At 30.4% G+C, this 24,642-nt stretch overlaps 1 protein-coding gene across 1 annotated transcript in view; it reads right to left on the reverse strand.

The window, feature by feature from the left end:
• The window catches only part of Ip3k2 (Inositol 1,4,5-triphosphate kinase 2), a 132,955-nt gene extending 111,733 nt beyond the window's left edge, over positions 1–21,222 (reverse strand). The window contains exon 1 of the mRNA XM_026638902.2: positions 20,489–21,222. Within this exon, the coding sequence (XP_026494687.2) occupies positions 20,489–21,217 (729 nt within the window). The 5' untranslated portion in view covers positions 21,218–21,222. The remainder of the gene's footprint in view (positions 1–20,488) is intronic.
• Between the last annotated feature and the right edge of the window lie 3,420 nt (positions 21,223–24,642).

The raw sequence follows: 24,642 nt of genomic DNA on the forward strand, positions 1-24,642 counted from the left end.
TACCACCTAATAATTACATATATTTGATCTTCTTTTTCTACTTATAAAATAACATCCTGACTAACAGATTCATCATCGCCGAGCGTAAACTATTAAAATTAGGGCCATGAAATTTGGTGACACCAACTAAGGAAGGAATTTTGGAAATTCTTTCCCTAAAGGGCTGAAATAAGGGTTGAAATTTCGTATGAAAGTCCCTCGTTGTTGTTTAAGGTTTGAAACATGAAACTTTATTTTTGGAATACTGATTAAAAATGAGTACTTACATACATATTTAAGCGTTTCTGGATATTCTACCCTAAGTGGTGAAATACACACCAATGTGGCAAAGCGGTCTTAAATTAACGTAAAATTTTAAGTTCATCTGTAAATATATTCAAATACCACGCGAGCAAAGCCGCGGGCTAATAATTCTTATTCAATTAGCACAATTTAATCTTCAGATACGCAGTGGAATCCTACTTGTCACATCCTGTAATTGGCGTCGCCTGCGCCCACGCACCGCGTAATCACGTAATGAGCGTCATCTCGTAAGCAATCTATTACAATTATGAGACGACTGCTGGTGTTTAACTCAATTCACTTTACTCACTTTTTTATATGAGAAATATACAAAACGTACATATTGTAACCTTTATTCTGTAAAGTAATTCAATAAGGGAATTATTAAGTTGGTAGTGTTCGTTTGTTCTTGCACTCCTATGAGAAAGCAAATAAACCGCGCTGCGATTGCACGATGTCTCTTCTCCATCATGTTGAATAGCCAAACTATATTATATGTATTGACAATTCTCTTTCTAAAATAAATTAAATGAAATTATCTAAAATATAGTATGAACCGGAATAAGTGTCTGCCATTAAATTATCTTATATATTTTAAGATATCAAAACGGCAGACATGCTGCGATCACGTTTTGAAAATCAATTTTTAAGCTTTTCGACACCTTGGCACGCCCAAACGAACACTCGGTAGTGAACCTCAATTTCCCCAATGGCAGGTGAAAAACCTGGCATTCGTATAGAGTTTGCTACACTAGCTCTTCGACTAATCTGCGCATGACTAAATCTATTTTAATAAAATTCGTTTGCAATAATATTAACAGAATATGCTTAGTATGCTTTTGCCTTATTTTGTAATAATAACATAAAATTATATTTAAAAGAATATGTGACAGTTATTAATAAAAATAATTTTAATAAAAAAACTAACCGATTTCAAATTTTAAATCATGCAGAAAATGTTATGTGGTTGAAAACACAAAACTGGACGCCAATTCAATTAACCAATTGACAATTTATCGCAATCAAACCGAAACTTTATCGGTGACGATCAGCTGTTTTCCTGTTCCTACTAACACAATAATCCAGTTACGGTTCGGTCAAAGTTCGATCGAAATGCAATCGGGGTGATATCGTAACTGGATATATAGGAAAAAATAGCCAACCTAGGGCAGAGCAAGAGCCATTATTTATAACTGTGGCAGATTTGATGAACCAACTGGCAAGTTTCATTGTTTTATACCTTTTTCTATATAAGATCTTTAAGAACTATTTACAGTGCTTAATAAAATAAACAAAAAGCTTGGAATCAGTAAAAATTTTCGATTCTCTGGGCAAAAATAACTAAATCTTCTTTTTAATATTTGAAAAAAGATAAATTATTCAATTAATTCTTCTGGTCTTATATGTAGCTGGAGTGAGGATTACTAAATTAATGCCACGAATAGATTAGAACGATCACACATACATGAAATCTTCATTCAACTTCATTTGGATTATTATTGAGTATTTTTTACACAGAAAATATATACACGTACGATATAAGTAGCTCGAACTACAACCCCATTACTTATTTAGGCGTTTCGACATAACGAATTCAATAAGAATTATAAATTACTTCGACGAACTGACAAAATAAGTAAAAAAGCTCAAGCAGTGTATTACAAATAAATCAAATTGTCATAACACGGGACATGCATTATGTATTATAGAAAATATTTCCATTGGAATTCGGTATCAGAACCACCGGCTCGGAGATGTCCATGTTACTAAACATCTAAATTAATTGCACTCTCAAACAGAAGTACAAAATAGCTTGTAACTGTTTTCTATAATATAGAAACAGCATCTGGTTCTGCAAACGATAGAACATTATGGAAACCGATTTTAACGAAGAATATTTTGTACTGTTAAAAAAAGTTTTTTTTTATTACCTACGTTTTTTTTTTGTGTTCGTTTTATTACATATATGTTTTGTTAAGAATTGAGATCTACACCGCACCAATAAATATTTTTCGTGTAAAGTGCAATGTGTCTGGTATTGAATCTGAGAGTTGGGCTTTTTCAGGTGAACAATAAAAACAAAATGATTCAGTATCTGTGACCAATATTTACTAAAATCTTATATAAATCTGTTTCTATTTAAAAAGATTAGTTGTTTATTTAGTTAATACTTTTAGTTCAATTGGCACAGCTAAAGCATATTTTAAAAAAACTTACACTATACACGGAATTCGATGTCGAAACTAAAGTTAAACCTTGAGCTTGAAATTGATCGACGAAGGGTATGTACATATTTATATAAAAATTAAAAAAAATACTAGGATCAATTAATAAAATCATGTTGTTCATTATTAAGTAAATAATCATAATAAAATAATAACGTAAAAAAAAAATTGAAATCTGTCTCCATACGCTGTTAGCACAACTCAGGCGCAGCTGCTTTGGAAGCGCGTAAATAAATCACGCAATGACACGCCATATATCTCTCGCCACCAATATTGTATATATATCGCCTTATTTAATTCTCTTGCACCCGCGCAGCCCGCATAGGCCGTTAATATTCTTACAAATTCCAAATATAATATTGATACGAGCACATCTTTGTCACGAGAATAGACTGTCCAACACATTTAATTCTAGATTAAAAAAAGCTATAAAGAGTATAAAAACCATATTAATACAAACAAATATAAAAATTACTTCACTAGGTTTTATAGTTCTGTAACGGTTAAATGTAAAAAATAAAATCTTATCAGTTAGCCTGTTTGCCTTTGTGAAACTAAATTAATAATATTTACTATAACTAAAATAACGTTGATGTTTTTTGATTTGATTTGTTGATGAATTTATATATTACAGAACAGTCGCATTCCATACCAGCCAATTTTGCAAATGCAAGAAAAAACACAAATTATAAAGCCAAAAGCTTACTAATAAATTTGCTATAATATGCAAAGAGAATATAATATAAAAATATAATATAAAAAGAGTTTTCGGTTAAAATATATTTATAATACTAGACTACTTTACTACTTAAATCTATTTAAATTTTACTTCCAAAGTTCCGATATCAACTTTGCTATTGAATTCCATAAGTTTAAGATCTCGCCTATTGATTTACGTAAATTCAATGACAAAGTTGTTCATTCATTGATTGGAATGTGACTGGAATAAATTATACTCTTATATATTGTTTCATTGATTTTTTTCACTAAATTCCAATGCAAGCGACGTCGGGTGACGTGGGCTATCGTATAAATGAATACTAGATATGTAGGTTTGATTATCATCGTAAGTCTATAAGAGCCAAGATTTCATGTAATTGAAATTGTCTATCGATAGAACAGATAACATCGGTTTTTCTATACAAGCTTATCTTTGACAAATTGCTGATACGCGACATGCTCTGAAATGTTATATGTGACTTGTTTTCATAATTTGTACCTTGAGATAACGTTCGACAGTTTATAGGAATTAATGAACAAACATATTATATATATATTGGTTATGGTAAATTTCTTTGATCTTTTTTTTTTGAAAAAATAAAAATGTTTCATTAGGCACAGTGACTGCTGTTTCTTTTTCTATAAATTCCATCTGCTATATGATAATTGTATTGGTGGTAGCTTTACATTTATTATAATTCTGTTAAATGATGATTCAAAAGCATACGTAAATAAAGGAGGTAAAAATATATTGATTTTAACACTAAAAACCAACTAAAATATTTACGTGTTCCTTTAACAGTATGAATCACATTTAAAATTACTGCAGATTAACCAACAAAATTTGTCTAAAAAACTTTTTGCTTATTAAATAGTAGACTGTTTGTTAAGTAAAAGCTATGGTCTATTTTTACAGGAAAGTATGTATCAAAAATTCGAAAAAGACCTATTGAATTGTTCGTTATTGTTGAAATATTTTTAATTAAAAAATAAGGATGCAAACCTAATAGATTATTGTTGGGATAGCACTCATTTTTATATTTATTAGCTAGTATTCCTGTAGTATTGTGGCAATTCATTTTTAAGCAACTGCGTATAATATTGTTTACTGAGCGCCTACATGAAAAAAAATACAATAACGCGCGACATATTCTTTCTATTAATAAACTGAGCTTCAGCAGTTTTGTTAAATAAATCACTTAGTTTAAATACTATTAAATATACTATGAACAAATTGAGACTATATGTTTAAAAATTAGTTTTATAAATATAAAATTCATGTAAATATGTAATGTATAAATTGATATTTAATTACACATCACAATATCAAAATCACTTTACTTAATTGATAATTCCATTAAAACACAATTATGACTTCCTTTTAATTGATACGAATTATAGTTTATTAACAGGTAGACATACGTCATTGGCCTTGCTTTGAATTATTAGAAAACAGACGGGTTGGTATTTGAACGTATCGTTTACGTTGTGATAATTTATTTCTATTACTTTTAGTTTTTTTTTTTTCTTAAATAAAGGCATTACAAACGCTTTATATAAGTTTTATTAGATTTTCATATACGTGTTTGTTTATAGTCGATAACTATTACCAAGAAAAAAGGGTTTCATGTAAACTTATGTATATATACAGTAGTGATATTTAGTATTGTTGGGTTACGTTTTGAAGGATGAGTGAGTCTATATAACTACAGGCACAATGGACACAACATCTTAATTCCCAAGGATGGTAGCACATCGGCGATGTAAGGGTAAATAATTCTTACAGCACCAATGTCTATATGCAGTTATGATCACTTACTGTCGATCGACTTGTAACAAAAAAACTGATCAACAGTCAATAAACTTTATTTATATATCATACAGTGTTAATATAATAAAATAGTTTATAACTAAGTAATACATTGGTATAATTATATCATATTGAATGTTTCAAAAATAATACGAACTTAAATCATTATTGTAATTATATTAATAATTATTATATATATAAACATATAGCAGATGAAAATTAATATCTTATCAAAAATCATAGTTTAAGGACACACGAGTATATATAATATTATGAGTAATAACGTAAATAAGAAATTTTTATAATACATAAAAGGTTTTTTAGTTTAAAAGTAACTTCAAAGATTCGCCAAACATTCTATAGGTACTGTTACTTCGACCTTTGCTTTTAAAGGTTGTTTGTTTTTATTTAAGTAATAAGAAATTTTGAAAAATATACATAAACCTTTTTATATAAGATACATAAAGTTGAAATAATTATCGTATAAGAAAAATGTTTATTAAATAACAGCCTTCCATATTAAACTGTTTTCATTTACATCTAAATTTAATAAATTACATTTATTATAAGGCAAGAAATAATTTTGGTACATTTAATATTGCCACAATTACGAGAATAACAAAAATAAACTTATATTAATATTCATAATATGTTTCTACAAAATTAATGATATGTTATTATTCCATTATTCTTGATTGTTATTATTAATTCTAAATGCAGAAATATTTATAACGATATAAGGAATGTAATACTTTAATGGTATTATAAAAATCTATAATATTAATTTAATTTATCATTAATGAAACGCTGAAAATAATTATGTAATTATCATTAATAATGAGAATCAAATATTCAAATAAATTATATGTATATTAATTAATATCCATAATTAAAGTCAAAACAAAAATAAAACTATATATGATATTCATTATTCAAATATGGATATTATAAATGTATTGCATATATTTAAACGCATTGGTAATACCAGAATCTTATTCAGGTTTGTTTAAATGTAAGTAATCATTTGGGCTCAGATTATAGATCAAAATGCGGATGGAACTTTAAAGTGCAGCAACAAAAGCGAATGCATACACCCGGTAGTTTTGTTAATACGTAAATAACTAATAAAATTAAAGTAACATCAATTTGAACGTATTTATAAAAAGACGTTTCTGACTACCGAGATTTTGCATTTGCTTTTTACTTTGTATTTCCTTTTGTTGCTACACTATGACGTTCCTTGCGCTCCAACTGCCTTTTACAATCCTAGTCATTTAGGTATAACAATGTTTCCATGTAGTAGTTGTTTTAAACACACAACAAACACATATACAAATATATAATAAAAAAATAATGATACTCGTAAAGACATAAGTAGAACTGGAATAATTAATATAGGATTAGTAACACGCTTCATTAGACGGTTACTATATTCATGAAACGCATCGTTTTGCTTACGAATGGTATTTTACTTACGGATCAAAGTTCTACGAGTAACGGATAGTATTGTAAATGGTATAAAGACGATGGACACTGTCGTCTATTCCAACCACAAGAGGACAAAAGGCAAATAAACAAGATTTGACATAGAATTGTCGCGATATAATTGGTCGAGAGGAAAGACCTTGGAGAAACTATGATATTCACTATGGATTTTTGAAAAAAAAAACGTTTTGACATTGACGAAGCTGTTATCGGGACTTTGGAAGTAAAAGTAAAATGGATGTACGTAGTTTAGTGGAATAATATAATAAGTAGTGTACAAAACGCTCCTGATTGGTTGGGTTTATGATGACGTCACTTGCTTGTTAACCTCATTTGCCTACTGTATGTAGATTATATGTGGCACAGATTACCCCATTGCAGCGCCATATTGTCAAAGTAGCGTTTTCGCGCGCTATTTAAATATTTAATTTTAATTTGATATTTTTCAGCAAATATGTACTAGAATAAAAAAATACAACTTTTACTGTGTTCCTTAACCTCTACCAAATGATATAAAATGGATTTTAAAAACAGTCAAATAGCCTATTAGGAAGCAAATTAAATTAGCAAATCGCATGAAAGATTAGTAAATTCACGCTTCGTTTATATTTATTCCTTCTTCGATTGGAGTAGACTATAGCATTTTAATAGAAAATATAAACGTCGAGACAATTCTATCGGTAAGCAAAACGAATCGTTTTTTTTTGTATAAAATACCCTTATTGTTACATTGTATTCTTGCTGTTATTCAATCTGATTTCATATTATAATTTTATACCTAATGTCGTAAACGTATTCCGCTTGTATTATAATTGGCTTAATCATGAATATCGCAACTGCCATTACTAACGATTTACGTCAATCGCATTTTTTTATATTATAATCCCTAATTAAAACATCAAAGCCTATCTAGAAACGGACTGTTAATTGGTTATTTAAATTTATTTAAAAACACATCGATGTAGGTAATCACTTTCATTGAAATCATAACATATATTATACATACTAATAAATATCTTGTATATAATCTGAGCTGTTATGTCATCATATAATTTTGATTGAAAGAAAGAAATCATTGTTTTAAATAAACACCTGTTATAAAAGATATATATTACACTACATACATTAGCAGCCTGTAAATTTCCCACTGCTGGGCTAAGGCCTCCTTTCCCTTTGAGGAGAAGGTTTGAAGCATATTCCACCAAGCTGCTCCAATGGAATGGTTGGTGGAATACACATGAGGAAGAATTTCGTTAAAATTAGACACATGCAGGTATCCTTCAACGCCGAGCACGAGATGAATTATAAACACAAATTAAGCACATGAAAATTCAGTGGTGCCTGCCAGGGTTTGGACCCGAAATCATCGGTTAAGATGCACGCGTTCTAACCACTGAGCCATCTCGGCTCTAATCTCTAAGATATATATGTTTTTTTTTAAATTAATTAATTACTTCGTTCATGTTGTGGATTTACTTTTGGAAGAAATGTTTATTGTTATAATTTAACAATAACAATACAGATAGGCATATGTTTATTTAAAAATATACTTTTATTTTTTTTTCTATGCATTTTGATTATTATTTAATATGTAAATTATATATGTATACAAAATTATGTTATATGCTAAGTTAATTTCGGGTGTACAATATAATCAATCACAACCGCGAATTCACTGTAAACAAAACGTCAACGAAACGTCGTATAATAAAATAATCTTGTATTATTAATATATATAATATAATTATATAACCACAGAAACAAATCAAAATCAAATTATACTTATATATATTTAAATCATTATTATGCATACGTAATATATATAATTATGACGTTATTATACAATATCCTCGTAGTTGCATTGGGTTCCGTGTAAATTAATTCTGAGTCACAAGGAATTTATAACATCCGTCTATATAACAGTAAGAGGAAAAATTACATTTTTCGTAAGCCATATTAGGGTCCGTTCTCACGATGGGTAAGATATTTCTTCGAACAAGAGCCTTCAACATTGTGCTTACATTCAGAAACTCGATATAAAACCTAGACATTTTATCGATATCCATTTTTTTAATGAGTACATTTATTACATTGGTCCAATAGGACTTCTGTGTTGTGGTTACTCGGTAAAAAGTCAGTCCCGAAAGATCCTAGACAGAATATTGAGGTTTGGTACCCTTATACGAGCATAATATATAAACATATGTTACATTTGCCTAAATTAATCATAAAACGTTTGTCATTATTTTAAAAATATCTATTAAGTATTTCATTTATTTTTTGGATTACATCAACCGTTTTTATACTTATAATAAATATCAATACATTTTTAAACCGAATGAGAAAATTATGTTTTGCAATAATGTTGCCATTTTTTAATTTACAAGTAACAATGACGACTATTAGTCTATCTTGCAATTAAATAAAAATATATATTTAGATACTTCATAATTCATATTCATATCGCAACCGTTTTCATAGATTGAATATTTATTCTATTTAAAATACAACAAAACAATAGTGTTCTTTTGAAAAGTCAGAAATACTGATACTACGGTGGAAAAAAGTGCATTTAAAAAATAAGAGAGAATATAATTATAGATAATAACACGTTACATTTTTTTTTTTAATTTCACCTAAATAGCACAAGGCAATAGAAAATACAATCTAAAAAGAAGTCCAAGATAATCCATGGTTAGACGATCCCAGAGTCCCAGGAGCCGCAGGTCGCTCAGGAGTCAACGCCCTCAATCAGCGTTTAGCACCTGGAACAAGCAATTTAACTTTTTAATTTTTGTAAAAATACAGAGTTGAGTCCTGAGCGACCTGTACGAAAAACCACAGAATCGAGTCATATTTCTATGACATTAGTCATTTAAGATTTATAATAAACAAAATAGAATATTTAGTTTCTTCGAATTTCTCCCATTTCTTGATTGACTTCGGTTTTTCGATACAACGTCGCAAAAAAACTAATAAATAAAACACAAAATTAAAAAAAATATATATTAACATTTAATGTAATCATTACCATATCTTACATATGTAAGTGTGCTTAAAATGTTGTACACACGATAAAATAATTAACGCTCATTTTGAATATTAGACAATATTAATAAAAAGCTTTTAATTCGATTCGATTTGAAATTATTTCAAACTGACATGACGTCGAATCAATGACTTCTAAATCTATCCATTCATTTAATACCTTATATTTATAGGTTTTATGTTATAAATATAGCAACACAGTCACATACATATGGTTCGAACATTATTCAATCATATATTATTGTTTAAATATATTATTTCGTTTTTCGAGCTCTGTGAAACGGTCCTCTAAACAAAAGAATTAAAACCTTGTAATATTTGAACAAAGCAACTTGAAAGCCAATCGTCGCATTATTAACTATTGATTTATCAAAATTTAACTGGCAGTTTATTTTTAGATTTATTTATTTAATCTGGTATACGGTTCTAAGTTGAGAAACGATATGATGATGTTCGTTCTGACCGGTTTCGGCCACAGAAATCCAGAAGGCTAATATCTATCTGCGCAGGACATAAACTGCACAAGAGTGTGCGAAAACCATTCACTTTCTATTCCTTATTTTTTATAATCAAATAGGATAAATAATTTAGACACAGCACCGACGACTTCTCTTTCAGAAGTAAAATGCCATCTTCCAGAGTGCCGACTACTACTAAGAAACTCTCAACTGAAACACTCTATAACCACAATATAAAAAATAATTTTAGACTGTGCTATAACCTTATATTGTAGCAATATTTGAACCCAGAACCTCGAAATCTGCGAGATCAACGAGGTAGCTACGATATATAAAATAATATATTTATATATAGATAATACATATACTAATATTATAAAGTGGTCAATCAAGAGCGCTACGTGGTATAAATTAGATTATATAATATAGTTTTCTTTATTGATAAATTGCTGCGAAGCCGAGGCGCTTCGGTAGTAAAACATAAAACATGACTGTACCGCAGTCAGTACATAAAGGAAATAAAATAAGAATGACGTATTCATGTTGCAGTCTCTCCGTAAAATTTTGTCATTTCACTAAATGTCTTTACAGTGGGGCCTTTGCGTCTCAGTGAAGTGTGTACTGTATTTTATTTGTACTTATAATTATTATTTATTTATTTATTTATTTATTAAGGACCATCAGCAGTCACTACACTTACACATGTTATACATAAAAACATATTTATACTAAATATAAAGTGTGCGACTCTTTAAGACGGCCACAACATGCATTTTTAAGTACAATACACAGATATATTTATGACTATGTAAATAAAAAACCTTTTATATTTTAACTTATAACAGTAAAAGTTAAGTAACAGCTTTCTCTGAGGTTTGTTTCAACTTATATCTTATACTCGTTGTCGCTCGTGGCTTCACTTGCGTCGTCAGTTGTTAGGCCCCAAAATAGTATGTCCTAGTAAGCATGACAGACAGGCAGAAAGAGATACTTTCCCATTTATAATATTAGAATAGACTAAATTATATGTAACAAACATTTTGGAGGCACAACAGTAATGACTAGAGTTCGCCCGGTTGCTGTTATTCGATCATAGTAATTATTGGTTTGAAGAAAACATATGAATTTGCATAATTCGAAATTTTATTTTTCCACTCTTATTTGCATTTTTTTGTTTTTTGAATAATTATGCTCGTTGACACCTTCTAAACCTAAACTGTTTTGTCTCTATATTTATGTTATATGTGCATAATTATAGTATTTAAAAAGTTTTGGCCATATGAATGAACGTTTATTCATAATATAATACTAACTAATAAATATCAGTTTTTATCTCTATACACGAATCTGTCATAAATATGTCAAATAAAAATACCATAACATTTTTTTTTCATAAGCTTTCGCAATTACGTCAATATAATCTGAACATAAATAATATTATTAAAGTTTCTGGCAGTTAAGAATAATATATAAAAATAAATTCTATATTTGAATATGGAATTTATTATACCACGTTTTAATAATGATTCTTCAAACAAAGTCATTCGTTTGTAAGCAAATCAATTAACGTTTATCGAGATGAATTCCAATTGTTAATAAAAATAAATAATTTAAGAGAAAAAGGCAAAACAGAGGGAGACAACTCGATCAACTGGAAATTGGAATCAATTTTATATAGTTGATCTCCATCCTGTTTTACAACTAACTGCAACACGCTTCTACCAAGTGATTTGACACTTGCTCAATCCTCACTAGGGCTGTTACAAAAATATTTTTCATCGAATTAATAAATTCTTAAAAAAACCTCTTGTAATTAAGAACTATTTTAATAGTTATTTAGACTAAAACTATTAGACCTATACTTATACGAACATTTTTTATAGAAATAAAGTTAAGTTGTTTAAAAAAACATTAATAAATTTCTTTAGAATTTCATCAATAAAAATATTTTTCGATAAAATAGTTTATGCGACATAATACGTAATTGATTTTTGCTATTTAATTAAATTATTTGTATCTTTCTTTCCAATCGATACCTACGTACGATAACGGCAATATTATTATATCAGCACATATGTACATTAAAAAAAACTTGTATTTATATGTCCAATAAATATACGAACAAAACTATAAGCATAATTGTACTTAACAATAGTATCAATCAAATTGACCAACATTATTATTAGGGTTATAATAATTTAAATTAATGAGAGGTATTTGGGCATAATAATGACAATGTTCAACAATAAAAAAAAACAATGTTCGACGAATTAACATTCAGGAACATAACATTATATTTATTATATACAAGAAAAAATAAACACAACACGCAGCCCGAGCACAAAGTAAACTATTTATGATAAACGTATCAGTATTTTTTTAATACGCACGTGGAAAAATACCTCAAATATTATAATAATTTATGTTAGTAGATTTGTATGGCCTACGAATCTTTTCAATATTATAAAATTGCTTTCAAATGTCATTTCATTATTAAATTAACAGAAAGCGAGACTTCATTAATATAATACTTGAACGAACTCATTTTATTTCAAAATAAAATTAGTTTATTTTACTAAGGTCACATACAAGATACAGGTATATTAGAATCGTCATTTTATAAAAATACCGTAAAGCGATTCGAAATGCAAGCTCTACCGAAATAAACCAAACAAAGATACTTTATAGTTACTCATCTGTTCACATATTACTCTACTATACTCCTTATTACTAAAAACTTAACAAGTAACACGCGCAACGTGAACATCAATCAAAAATATATTTAGAACAAAATAAGTACCATAATAAATAATTATCCTCATTTGCTAAAATAAACAATAATAAGTACGATCAAACAGTTATGCAAGCCCTGCGACCCTGCACACACATGACACGACTACACAATAATCAAACCGGTCGATTGACGTCAATGGTGGGTGGGACGACTATAAAAAATAAAACTATCAGTTTACTATGGCAGCGAACAAGGCAATCCCATGACAAGCCATTGTCTCCTTTTTTACTTACACCTTTTACGATTCATTTACGAGACTCTTCTGTGAGTTGTGTTGTTGACGATTTGAAGCGCTCTGCGTTTTATAATCAATACTGAATAAATATTTATTTCGTTAAATTTTCAATTAAATTCGTTATTTCGCGCTTATTATTAAGCCAATAATAATACGATTATTATGGAATGTATACCCTTTTTGGGAGAATACAGTAGTCTAGAATTGCTAAATTTATACTATTTTATCAAAATGTCTGTAATATATTTTTTACCTCTGTTTGTGTGTTCCACTTGACGGTTGCCTGGAAGAGATCGCTGTTTTAGAGATTTATCTTATGGATATTTCTTGAATGTGACTTATGTATTGGTGTATTGGTGTACAATAAAGAGTATTTTGATTCAATTTGATATAATTTAATATTCAATAATAATATATCACTAGTAATTATTGGTTTATGTATTTTTTTATTAACATTTTGATTTGATTTGCTTTCATTTAATGTAATTATTTGTTTAAAAAAATAATTGTGTGTACGTTGATTATTTTATAATTGTAATTGAAGGAAAATGTGTTTCGCTAGAAATCTGTGACTTGCAGGGGATAAAATACTTTGCGGTTTTAATCAGGGTTTTTCTTATCTATACAAGCATGTATAGATAGCAAAACTTTATTTATTTTACATGGAATGTAACCCGAGATGGCCCAGTGGTTAGAACGCGTGCATGACTACGGGTGCATCAAGTGCTTAATTTGTGTTTATAACTCATCTCGCGAATGGTGGTGAAGACATCGTGAGGAATCCTATATGTGTTTAATTTTAATGAAATTTTGTCACATGTGTATCAAAGGAGCGTGGTGGACTGCGCTCCAGGCCTTAGCTCAGAAGTGGGACATTAGAGGCCTGTTACTTTACTTTTTTTTAATATGTAAAATGCGCACGAACGAAATTTATAATAGTATAAACATTATTTCTGTATAAAATATAAAATCAGCCTTTATATCAAATGCCGTTTATTTATTTAAAATCAAAATATGTTAACTCAATAAGCAAATTAATTTTTAGAATTTCCTTAAACATATATAAAATGAAAAGAATATAATATAAAAAGTGATATTTGAAATTGTATCACAAATGAGTCGTGCCCACAATAAATTAACACTACTTTTACATATGTATTTTTATAATATAGGTAGGCGGACATGCAAATGGGCCACCTGATGGGAAGTGGTCACCAAAGGCCTTCAAACCCAAAAACAACAAAAATTAAGTATTGCTGTTTGGCGGTAGAATGTCTGGTGAATTAATACCCAACCAGACTAGCTCGCATAAAGCCCCACCGCCAAGTTCGTTTCATTAGTATACCTTTATTTCCTTTTTGTTATAAAATAAACATATAATTTGGTAATCGTAAGTGTTATTAGTTACTTACAATTCTTTTATGACTGAAAAATAAAATAATAAGTCTGCAGTGATCATTTATTTTTATGGTGCGTGGCAGTCGCTTAATGTGGGTAAAATATTTACCCAATGTTACATAAAAAAACGTAAAACTTAGTAAAACAAGCTAAAAAGTTGAAACATTAATTCAATGTAAATGAAAAAGTATCAACGCCAAAACATACATAATTAACTACCTATAAATAATTGAGTTTTTGTATTTTAAATATTATAAGAATGCGACCTTTTACAATGTATGACAAAAGTCTGACTTGAATATGTTTGCATAAAACGAGTTTGCACAATTAAGCACGTGCGTGGATAACTTATCTTAATATGTACAAATTCAAAAATTGTGTGATGTTTGTATTTTAATAATGAATATTTTTTGTCCGAATTCGACCCTCGACATTCTAAAAGACAAGACGTCCTTGAAAGAGTAAGTATATTGCACATGTAAGCGCTAAGCGCAAACACAGGCACTCTATTCTGTCATTCACATAGTCCGATTAAATAGCAATAAAGTAACGGATATACATCAGTTGTTATTAGTATATACATGTTACACTGCCATACTAAGGAATAATGCCACTAAACATACATACCTAATTCATTTATTTTACAAGTACCGTTTTGCTACCGTACGATGTTCTACTCATATCTTTATGCAGCGCGTGACTGCGCAAACTGAATAATATTTTTGCATAACTTTAAGAATAACAGTGACTACTAATCTTATCAATTATATATATATTTTTTAAAATGGCAATATTTCATTTTTTTAAATAAGCTTGTAAAGAATTAAAAATAAATGTTAAAACATTAAATTAATAATCATGGATTGTTTTATTAACATAAACATTAATAAAATACAGAAAATGTTGCCATACTAGTCTCAATCAATTTTTTTTTTGTTCTTAATTATATTTTTTTTATTTCGTATTATTTTCAAATGAAACTAGACATTTTATTAAGTTAGTAAACTGCTTTTTAAAACTAAATGTGACGTCAGTAACTATTACAAGATAGATTCGTGTTTTCAGAGATGAAAGACTATATTTGCATTTGAATAGATAGTTTCAAGATTTGTATTACTCTGTCATTTGAATTACAATTAGTGGTGACAGTTTTCAATTTTAGTGATATGACTGAGTAATCTATTAACACGTTAACAAGAATAGTTATTAGCAGCTATCATTATCTCGTTGGCGAAATTTGTAAAATGTGAATAAGTTGTGGTCTGTGGTTTTACCTTTTATTTGTATAACATGGAAAAGTAAAAATATGCCCTATTAAAGTCCAATTACTTAAAGTAACTTTTACTTGTTTTGAAGTTTAATCCGGACAAACGAACAGACATAAAAAAATATTACTGTTTGCTTGTTTTAAAAAGGCAGTCATTTTGAAAACTTAACTTTCGTGCGTAAATATATAAAAAACCATAGCATAAAATATGCAATTTTTTTTAATGAAACCTGGTTGATTTCCTTCCTGTTTCCATAAATAAAAATAACTTAGAAGCTATTCTATTTGTGGCTGTATGTGGTCACCGCAAGAAGTCCAGCTCTATCCTATCAACGTACCGCCCTCAGTATGGTTTGAACTTCTGCAATGCCATTGTCTATATGTAAAAGTAACCAGTTAACACCAGGCGGTCGATTTGCTTCTTACTTTGTATCAGTATATATGTTGAATTTATTTTTATCAATCGTCCCTAAGAATTCTATGAAATATATGAACATCACTAAAGCCTATGAAGGATGGAAAAAGGAGGAAAGATATGTTATGCTTGGTGGTAAAGCTTTATGTAAGTCAGTTTGGGTAGGTAATGTCCACTCGTCATTTTCTACCGCCAAACAGCGTTTCTGTTGTTGTATTCCGTTTCATAGATGTGAGTCAGCCCGTGTAAACCACAAGACACAGAAGACACAACATTTTAGTTTGCAAATTATAGCGTATAAAACGTATGTCGTACAAAATACCACTGTTACTTCCCTTTATTTACGTCCGATATATGAAATAATAATCACGCCAAATTCAGTAAAGACAATAGAAGTAAATAATTTCTTTACGATGAACGTATCACTTAAAAGTTGTTCACAAAATCAATCAAGAAATGTTCAAATCATCACACCCCAAAAGATTTCACACTAAAAACTCGTGCACTTGGTAACGCATGTGACTCATACTATCTGTCCTGAGCTCACATTCATAGCTTCGGAATTTAACGTAACATATATTCGACATTCATAAAAATTCCACAACAATATTCGATAAAAGGTTGTCACACTTGAATTATCGTTTATAATCCTGCAATATTTATAAAACTTGTTTTGTTCTCTGAGCGGATGCCAGCATCCGTCATATACGTCAACGTTATCCGAAATGTTAAATAGAGCGTAATATGAATGACTGCTATAAAAAAAACGATAATGACCTGTGGATTGAGTAAGCGAATCGTAATAGAAAATAGTAGGTTCAAATAAAAGCGCCAATGGTTCTTTAAGTGGCTTGTTAATATAATTAATCCTTCAACTCCTCCTTCAGAGAAGAGGTGTATGTCAATTATTGTGAAATACAATAAATTAAAACTTCATATAAATTAGCATTTAGCATAATTTCGGCAATGGCAAGTATTCTTAAATGAACGAAGCCAACTGCAAAAATATTATAGTGCTTAACAGTGTCCGCAAATGCAAAGCTCAACCTCTATACCCTAAAAAGTCAAAATACAATAAGTTAGCTCTCCGACTGCATATATTTCTATACAGTCGGAGAGAAATCAAACAAAGAACCGAGGGCTGTACGAGATTTCTGAAACATGTATAAATAAGAATATCCAGTCCTGCAGCCTTAAAAGCTATTTAGAAACGAGACGGTTATGCATTTGTGTACGAGAAGTGTCTGAAAACGACAAAAACAAACGAATTCAATGAAAACATTGGCTAGCCTTAGATTATTGGTATACGATATAGATAGTATGTAGCACTACAAAAGAAACTAAAAAAGAAACTAAAAATAGCCAACTTTATTGTCTTGGTGAGTGACAGCTACATATTACTTTAATAGTGTCCGTGTACTTAGTGGCGTGTTCTCAGCTTAGACAATCTATGTAGCCATATTATAAATAATCAAATTGACTAGCTTTTTAATGTTTTATTATTTACAAGAACTATTTCGTGAATAAATACAAACCATATTATGAATATGTCATTTCGGATATGGATACGGCTACGAAATTATTTCGGATTATCCGATTGTTTCGGATAGATTCAGTTACGCATCGTAGAAATTGTAAAAGAAACAATTACAATATATCGATTTGACTTAACTTGTAGGCTATTATTTAGTATTAGGTATAAACTCAGATAGACAACGAATAGCTTTAAAATACATAATTAGCTTTAAGTATAGCACTATCTAAAAACTACAATATAATTTAAAAAAAAAAATCGGTTTCTGTTACGAATAGTTTTTATGTTTTTATTTTGTTTTAGTTTTGGTTACGGTTACGGAGCTCCATAACATATCTGATACAAACAAAGATTTCATTATAATACTGTAATAATAATAATTTGCGTATTAATTGTATAATACATGTAAACAAGATGGCAAATACTTGAAATAGTCCTTGTGTCTATAGACACAAGGCACTTTTATACACCATTTTTGAATTAACATGCAATAAGATCAGAAATTTAACCGTTTATATACCTTAATTATATATATAGCCCATCAACTTCTATCAACCTTTAGAGGAGCGCGTACTGCTACAAACCATTCAACCGGTTGCACGTCGACCGGGTTCTGCTAGTAATATATAAATGAGAAAGTGAGTTTGATTAATTACCATCTTGCTTCAATGCTTCAACGGTCAACCATCATGACAATTATCTCATGGAGGAAAAGTAACACGACGCTCTAAATTAAGTTTTTATGGAATTAATCAGATCTTGCGTCACTAATGAATGGAGACGGTGTGACTTTTAATCAAATCTATACTATTTTATATAGCCCGTTTATTGAGAAACTACTCTATGACTCGTGGGTCGTAGAGTAATTTTATATAGTCAAGGAAAGCAAAGCAAATAAGCAGTAACGTGCGAAGCAGCTTGACTCGTAATAAAAAAAAACAGTCGATTATAAATAACTGTATTAGTAATAAATTATAATGAGCCTATACAAAAATCTTTCCTAACAAAGCAGTTTGATTAAAATCGAATAAAACAATATTCGACATTTAAAAATGCTTACAATTTAAATGTCAAATGTTTAAATTTAGCGACATTAACCGCTTTCCGACTCCGTGCGTCATTCGGCTAATTTACATTGAGAAAATACTGTATAAAAAGATATAAAACGATTTTGCATTGTCCACGTGTAGATTATTAATCTTTAATTATAAATATTATGAATCATGTCGATTAATATAAAACTATTTCAATTTAAATCAGCAAAAGGCATCACTAGTTGCGTATATTGATTAAAACGTAAAAAAAAAATATTCTGCAAAACGAGCTGAAGGTTCTCTTCGTATTTATTATGTTACATAATATATCAATGTAAATAAAAAAAAATGTGATAGATAGCTGAAAAAAAAGATAATGAAAACAAATTCAGATGGTACTCCGCATATTTATTTCCTTAAGTTAGATTTAGTTTAGGTTTAGGTTTTAGTCACTGAAACAAAATAAATTTAACTGAGTTATTTATAATTTCTGCTTAGTATAATTTCTTAGTCTAAGTATACTATATTATACTAGTCATAATGCTTTCATACAATTAAATAAAAACTAATGAAGGTTTATATAACGGTTATATATACAAACCGTTCCTTTTTTTTATAGGTGGTTGGACAGGCAAGTGGGTCACTTGACTGTAAGTGGTAACCAGCGCACGACATTGACGTTGTAAAGGATATTAACCATTCTATACACTGCCAATGCGCCACCAACCTAGGGAGCTAACATATTAATTCTCTTGTGCCTGTTACACTGACTCACTCACAATTTAAACTGGAACACAACAATACGAAGTTTTCTTGTTTGGTAGCCGAATATCTTATGGGTCGTATCTACCCAGACGGGCTTGCACAAAACTCTTCTTCTATTATTTTTTTTCAATTTATTAATAAAAGTAAATTCACTTTCAAAACTTTCTTAATTAATCTCTAGGTGTTATACGAAACATATACGTACAGCGTACGCCCGTTTCAACCGTATCTAAGCTTTTACTAAGACATCTCGAATGTGTGTCAAGGAAATCAAGTGAGCTGTATATGTATGTGCAAACTTCGCAGAAAAATAACTTCCTTTCTTTTTACCTTTGACATGGATACGTGTTATTCTTAATATTAAAACTCGTTTCGAATGTTATTTTAATGACGTCATATTACATACCTACTATTTAGTAAAGGAATACTTTACATTTTTTACCGACATAACAAAACTTTTTTGTAATTATGGCAGCTGTTTTTAATGTTTTTCTATCGTTCGTTCAACTACTATTTAGAATCGCTATTGAGCGAATTATTTACTAGGCATTAAGTGCTAATGAATCACCAAAAGGGAAATAGTACAAATATAATGTTATTAATTTTTATCGCTAAATAACTAAACTAACTAAAACTTTATTGATTTCATTTAAATCAAAATGGTTGGTGTCATAACTCTCATTAATATATAAGTGAATTTCATTTAAACTATTGTGTCGACTACGCGCTGTACAAATAAATAAAATACCGCACATAGTGCCGGCATATAATCAATTTAGTTCAGTAATTTTAAAACCATTAAATATTGATTATATTTCAGATATCAATATTGGTCGAGACGTCGACGTAAAATCCAACGTCATGATTTTACGCATTTAAAACAATATAGTCAACACCGACACCTAATTATGTACCATTCTCGTTTGTATTTTAATTGTTATTTAAATAATCAAGTATATTTTTAAATTGATTGTGTAATTTATACGCTATGCTACTAAAACAATAACAAACGACTTACCTTTTTCGGCAGCGTTGGAGACTCAAACTCCTCGTCATCGCGACTCGAAAGTGTGGAACACGACGAGCATGCTGAATCCGCTGACAGCGACCTCGACCTCAACCAGTCCACCTCTTCTTCAGTCGCACCGACGGCCACACCATCGGAATAATCACTAACAACGACGCTTGGAGTTCTCACACATCTTCCTCTCGTCTCGCACCCTTCGCTTCCCCGTCGCCCCAGTTCCACGACGTGAGCTTCAATTAGAGTCCGCTCTCGTCTGGGGGACATCGCATCCGGTGGGGGGGTGATATCGCGAGGGTGCGAGTGCCGTCTTCGTGGTTCCAGTTCCACGGCGGAGTCGTCGCTCAAATCGCGGCTACGCCGTCTGACGGCTGCTCTGTCATCATCATCCGATGAACTGATATCCTCTGAAGGGCTGGAAGCGCGTGGGATGCGCAAATATTGCATAGGGGCTGGCTCGAAACGTCGCAGTAGCTCGGAGACGCGCGGCTGCGCGTGTCGAGAGACGCGCGCGATCGATGGCGCGCGCATGCCCGTACTGTCGCTCGCTCGTCTTGATATCTGCAGCGGTGCCGACTCCCGCGCTTGCCCTGGCGATACTCCGGCGCCGAGTTTCAGGTAGAATAAACTGTGGCTCAAGGCTTTTTCGCGGAGTACCCGGCGAAAGTCCTCAGGAGGTGGTTGCTCTAGACGGGGCATTTTTCTGCAATTCATAAAATGCATTTTATTTTTAATAAATTAGACAGCAAACAATCGTGCCTACTGCAAGTTTCAGTAACAATAAACTCAAAACTAACAAACCTCTACTATATTAATCTAGTATCTCTTATGTTGACGTAACATTGTAACCGCGAATTATTTATTCGTATAGAGAACGAGGATGGAATGTTTACATCCAGGCCAGACAAACATTATGCATGCCACTGCGCAACAAACTAAACATATTTTCGCTATTCTCAATTTGCGTCATGAAACAAACGTAGTTGTTTGTAAATAAAAGGAAAACAATAAATTATTTCCCAATGCCACTAACCTGCAGTACGTTATGTCACTCAACATCGAATCAGTGGAAAAATTGGTTGTTTTGTTATGATAATAAGAAATTACGCTACATCGATATTATAAGGTATCGTTTTGAGTATAAGGTTATAGAAAGAACTATTTTTTTTAATGTTTACAACGAAATTAACAATAAACGAATATAAATTTATATTTGTCACTGTAACGTAAAATTCATAGACGTCATTATTTTAATTACTAAAATGATCGTAACATAGCTGTACTAATTTATTATTATTATTATTTCCTATATTTGTAATAAGTATTTACATTTAATAAAGAACACACTAACCACTAGATATTTTAAAATACAAATTAAAAAAACAAGTGAAAAAAACTAACGAAAATATTAACATTAAGGTATACATTTTAAGAAATCAAGATATTAACTGTTGCTTCTCAATTTATATTCTGAAATGCTATGTATGAAAAATATTAATGATTTTATGATCAAATGTGATACTCATAGCATTGGTACAAGGAACAAACACAAACTTGTTACTCCTGTTACTCGACTGCATAGAGTCAGTAACTCTTATGTGGGGCAATGTATACGATTCAACAACAGAATCCCATATAGCATTCAAAATGCTTCTGTTGCCAAATTTAAAAAAATGTTAATTATAATATTCATATTCAATATGTATTTAATAATTTGACAAAAAAAAAGACCCGCTGAGTTTCTTTCGCCGGTTCTTCTCAGGTCGGGGTATTTTCTTTTCCGAACCGGTGGTAGTGTTTAATTAGACTATCAATAAGTAAGTTTAATGCTTCCATATTGAATAAAGGAATTGGAGTTTGAATTTGAATAAACGATTATTTCGAATTTAAGCAAAAAAAAGGTACCTACTGCTATTGTTTAGTTGATGTAAATAATATGCTTTTAATGTTGGTAAATGCTTTTTATTTTAAAAACTGATATAAAACACAAATATATTATCTATAATATAATTTATCTATTATTAATTATTGAAAATTTCAATTAAGAAATCAACAGAAATGTACTGTAAAATATACCTATATTTTTTTAACTTAATTTGGTAAGTTATATAAACAAATAAAGTGTTCATACTTTCAGACAAATACAACTTCCATGACCAACGATCAGTAATACACTTCTACTTCTAATAGTTGACAGGGTGAAATTATTATCATTACGTAAACAAAATCGTGTTTATAGTTTAAACTATAGGTTAAACATTATACGTGATGAAAACAGCATGCTCTCCGCTTCGAGTTTGAAAGCTATACGTACTCTGAAAGATATATTTGTTTAATCAAGAAGTTAAGGTTGTAATTCAGCTAAGGTTGTAATAGTAAAATTATTTTAGTCCAGGAAATTACCGCTTGGTCAATAAATCGAATGTAACTATGAATATAAAAATAATACTACCTGGACGACTTGAAATATGTTTATTATAAAATTTATAATTATTTTAGAATATTTCATACTCTGTTATAGTTACATATATTTTATTTGTGATTGTTATTTGGTATATAAATATTTCTATTGAAGTATATTATTGCAACTCCTACTTAGATTTCTTTCAATATTTGTCTTTTATTCTTTACTGAAAACATAGATAGCAATGTGAACGCCGTTTGTGCTACATAAATATATCGAAGGGCTTAGGCATCAACTCATTATCAGACTTGATGATATTTAAAATGTAAGTCTATTCGTTTACGTTTTCTCTACGTCATACTGACGTTGCCAGCATGTACGAAGAAAAAAAGGTCCTAATAAAACTTTTTGATGCTTCGACAAATATTAATTTGTTCTGAGAAAAAAAATAATTCACCGAATACCATCTGTCACGCTAAATCTATATCGTTTTTTTAAGAATAAAATATATTATGTAAGAATTATTAATATTAAGTCCTAAAATATATACAAATATGAAAGAAAAATAGTCTTTGTATATATCTTGACCTCGTGGAACGTGACAAGAAAGCTAGCAGCATTTCCCCGTTGAATCGCAATACCGATCCTCTGAGCAAAAAACAAATCAGCTCTCCTGTACAATCAATATATCAGTCGAGTTATTACATAATCAGTACAAGATATCATTAGTTACATAGACAGTACAAGATATGCTTTGTCAACGTCGTCAGTGCGCTGGCGACCACGGAATGAAAGATTTTATGTGCCGCCTGTATCACTCACTCTGTCAACATCTATTCAGAATTATTTTTTGAGAGGAAATCGTCCCTCCACTGCTTGTACCTTAAGACGGGGCTGCCCATCACTGATAATTCGATGCGACTAAACCCGATACGGGCGTATATAAATTAGACAAACTTTACGCGCTTCCCAGGAAACGATAAAGTGTGCTATAAAAAATGTGTGCTATAAATTTCCGGCTTCTATAAAAACTATAGACCGAAAAACCAGATTACTTTGACCCAAGATTTGATACCAAATCCTCAACTACAACCATGCAGAAAGAATATGCTTTATAATACACTATTAGATTAAAAATTCAACGATAAACAACGGCTTTATCGCTAGACCGATGTCTTCCAGGCAACTTTGGAAAAATAATTGAAAGAGCGGCAAGAAAATGAACAGTTGAAAAAAGTCACACAAAGAATCTGCTTAGAATATAGTACTGACTGTAGATAGAGGAGTCTAGATCTACGTCAATGAAATTCTTATTATTTGTTTACATACATAACATAATCAGCCTGTAAATTTCCCACTGCTGGGCTAAGGCCTCCTCTCCCGTTGAGGAGAAGGTATGAAGCATATTCCACCACGCTGCTCCAATGCGGGTTGGTGGAATACACATGTGGCAGAATTTCGTTGAAATTAGACACATGCAGGTTTCCTCACGATGTTTTCCTTCACCGCCGAGCACGAGATGAATTATAAACAAATTAAGCACATGTAAATTCAGTGGTGCCTGCCTGGGTTTGAACCCGAAATCATCGGTTAAGATGCACGCGTTCTAACCACTGGGCCATCTCGGCTCATTTGTTTCGTAATGCAGTATTTCGTTACAGTTGACGAACAATTAGTATCGTTGAGCAATATTTTCATTGTTCGTATTAATACGTTTTAAAAAAAAAATTATGACAGAATTTTT

This window comes from Vanessa tameamea, chromosome 15, assembly GCF_037043105.1.
Source record: "Vanessa tameamea isolate UH-Manoa-2023 chromosome 15, ilVanTame1 primary haplotype, whole genome shotgun sequence".
In the NCBI taxonomy this organism is placed as follows: domain Eukaryota; kingdom Metazoa; phylum Arthropoda; class Insecta; order Lepidoptera; family Nymphalidae; genus Vanessa; species Vanessa tameamea.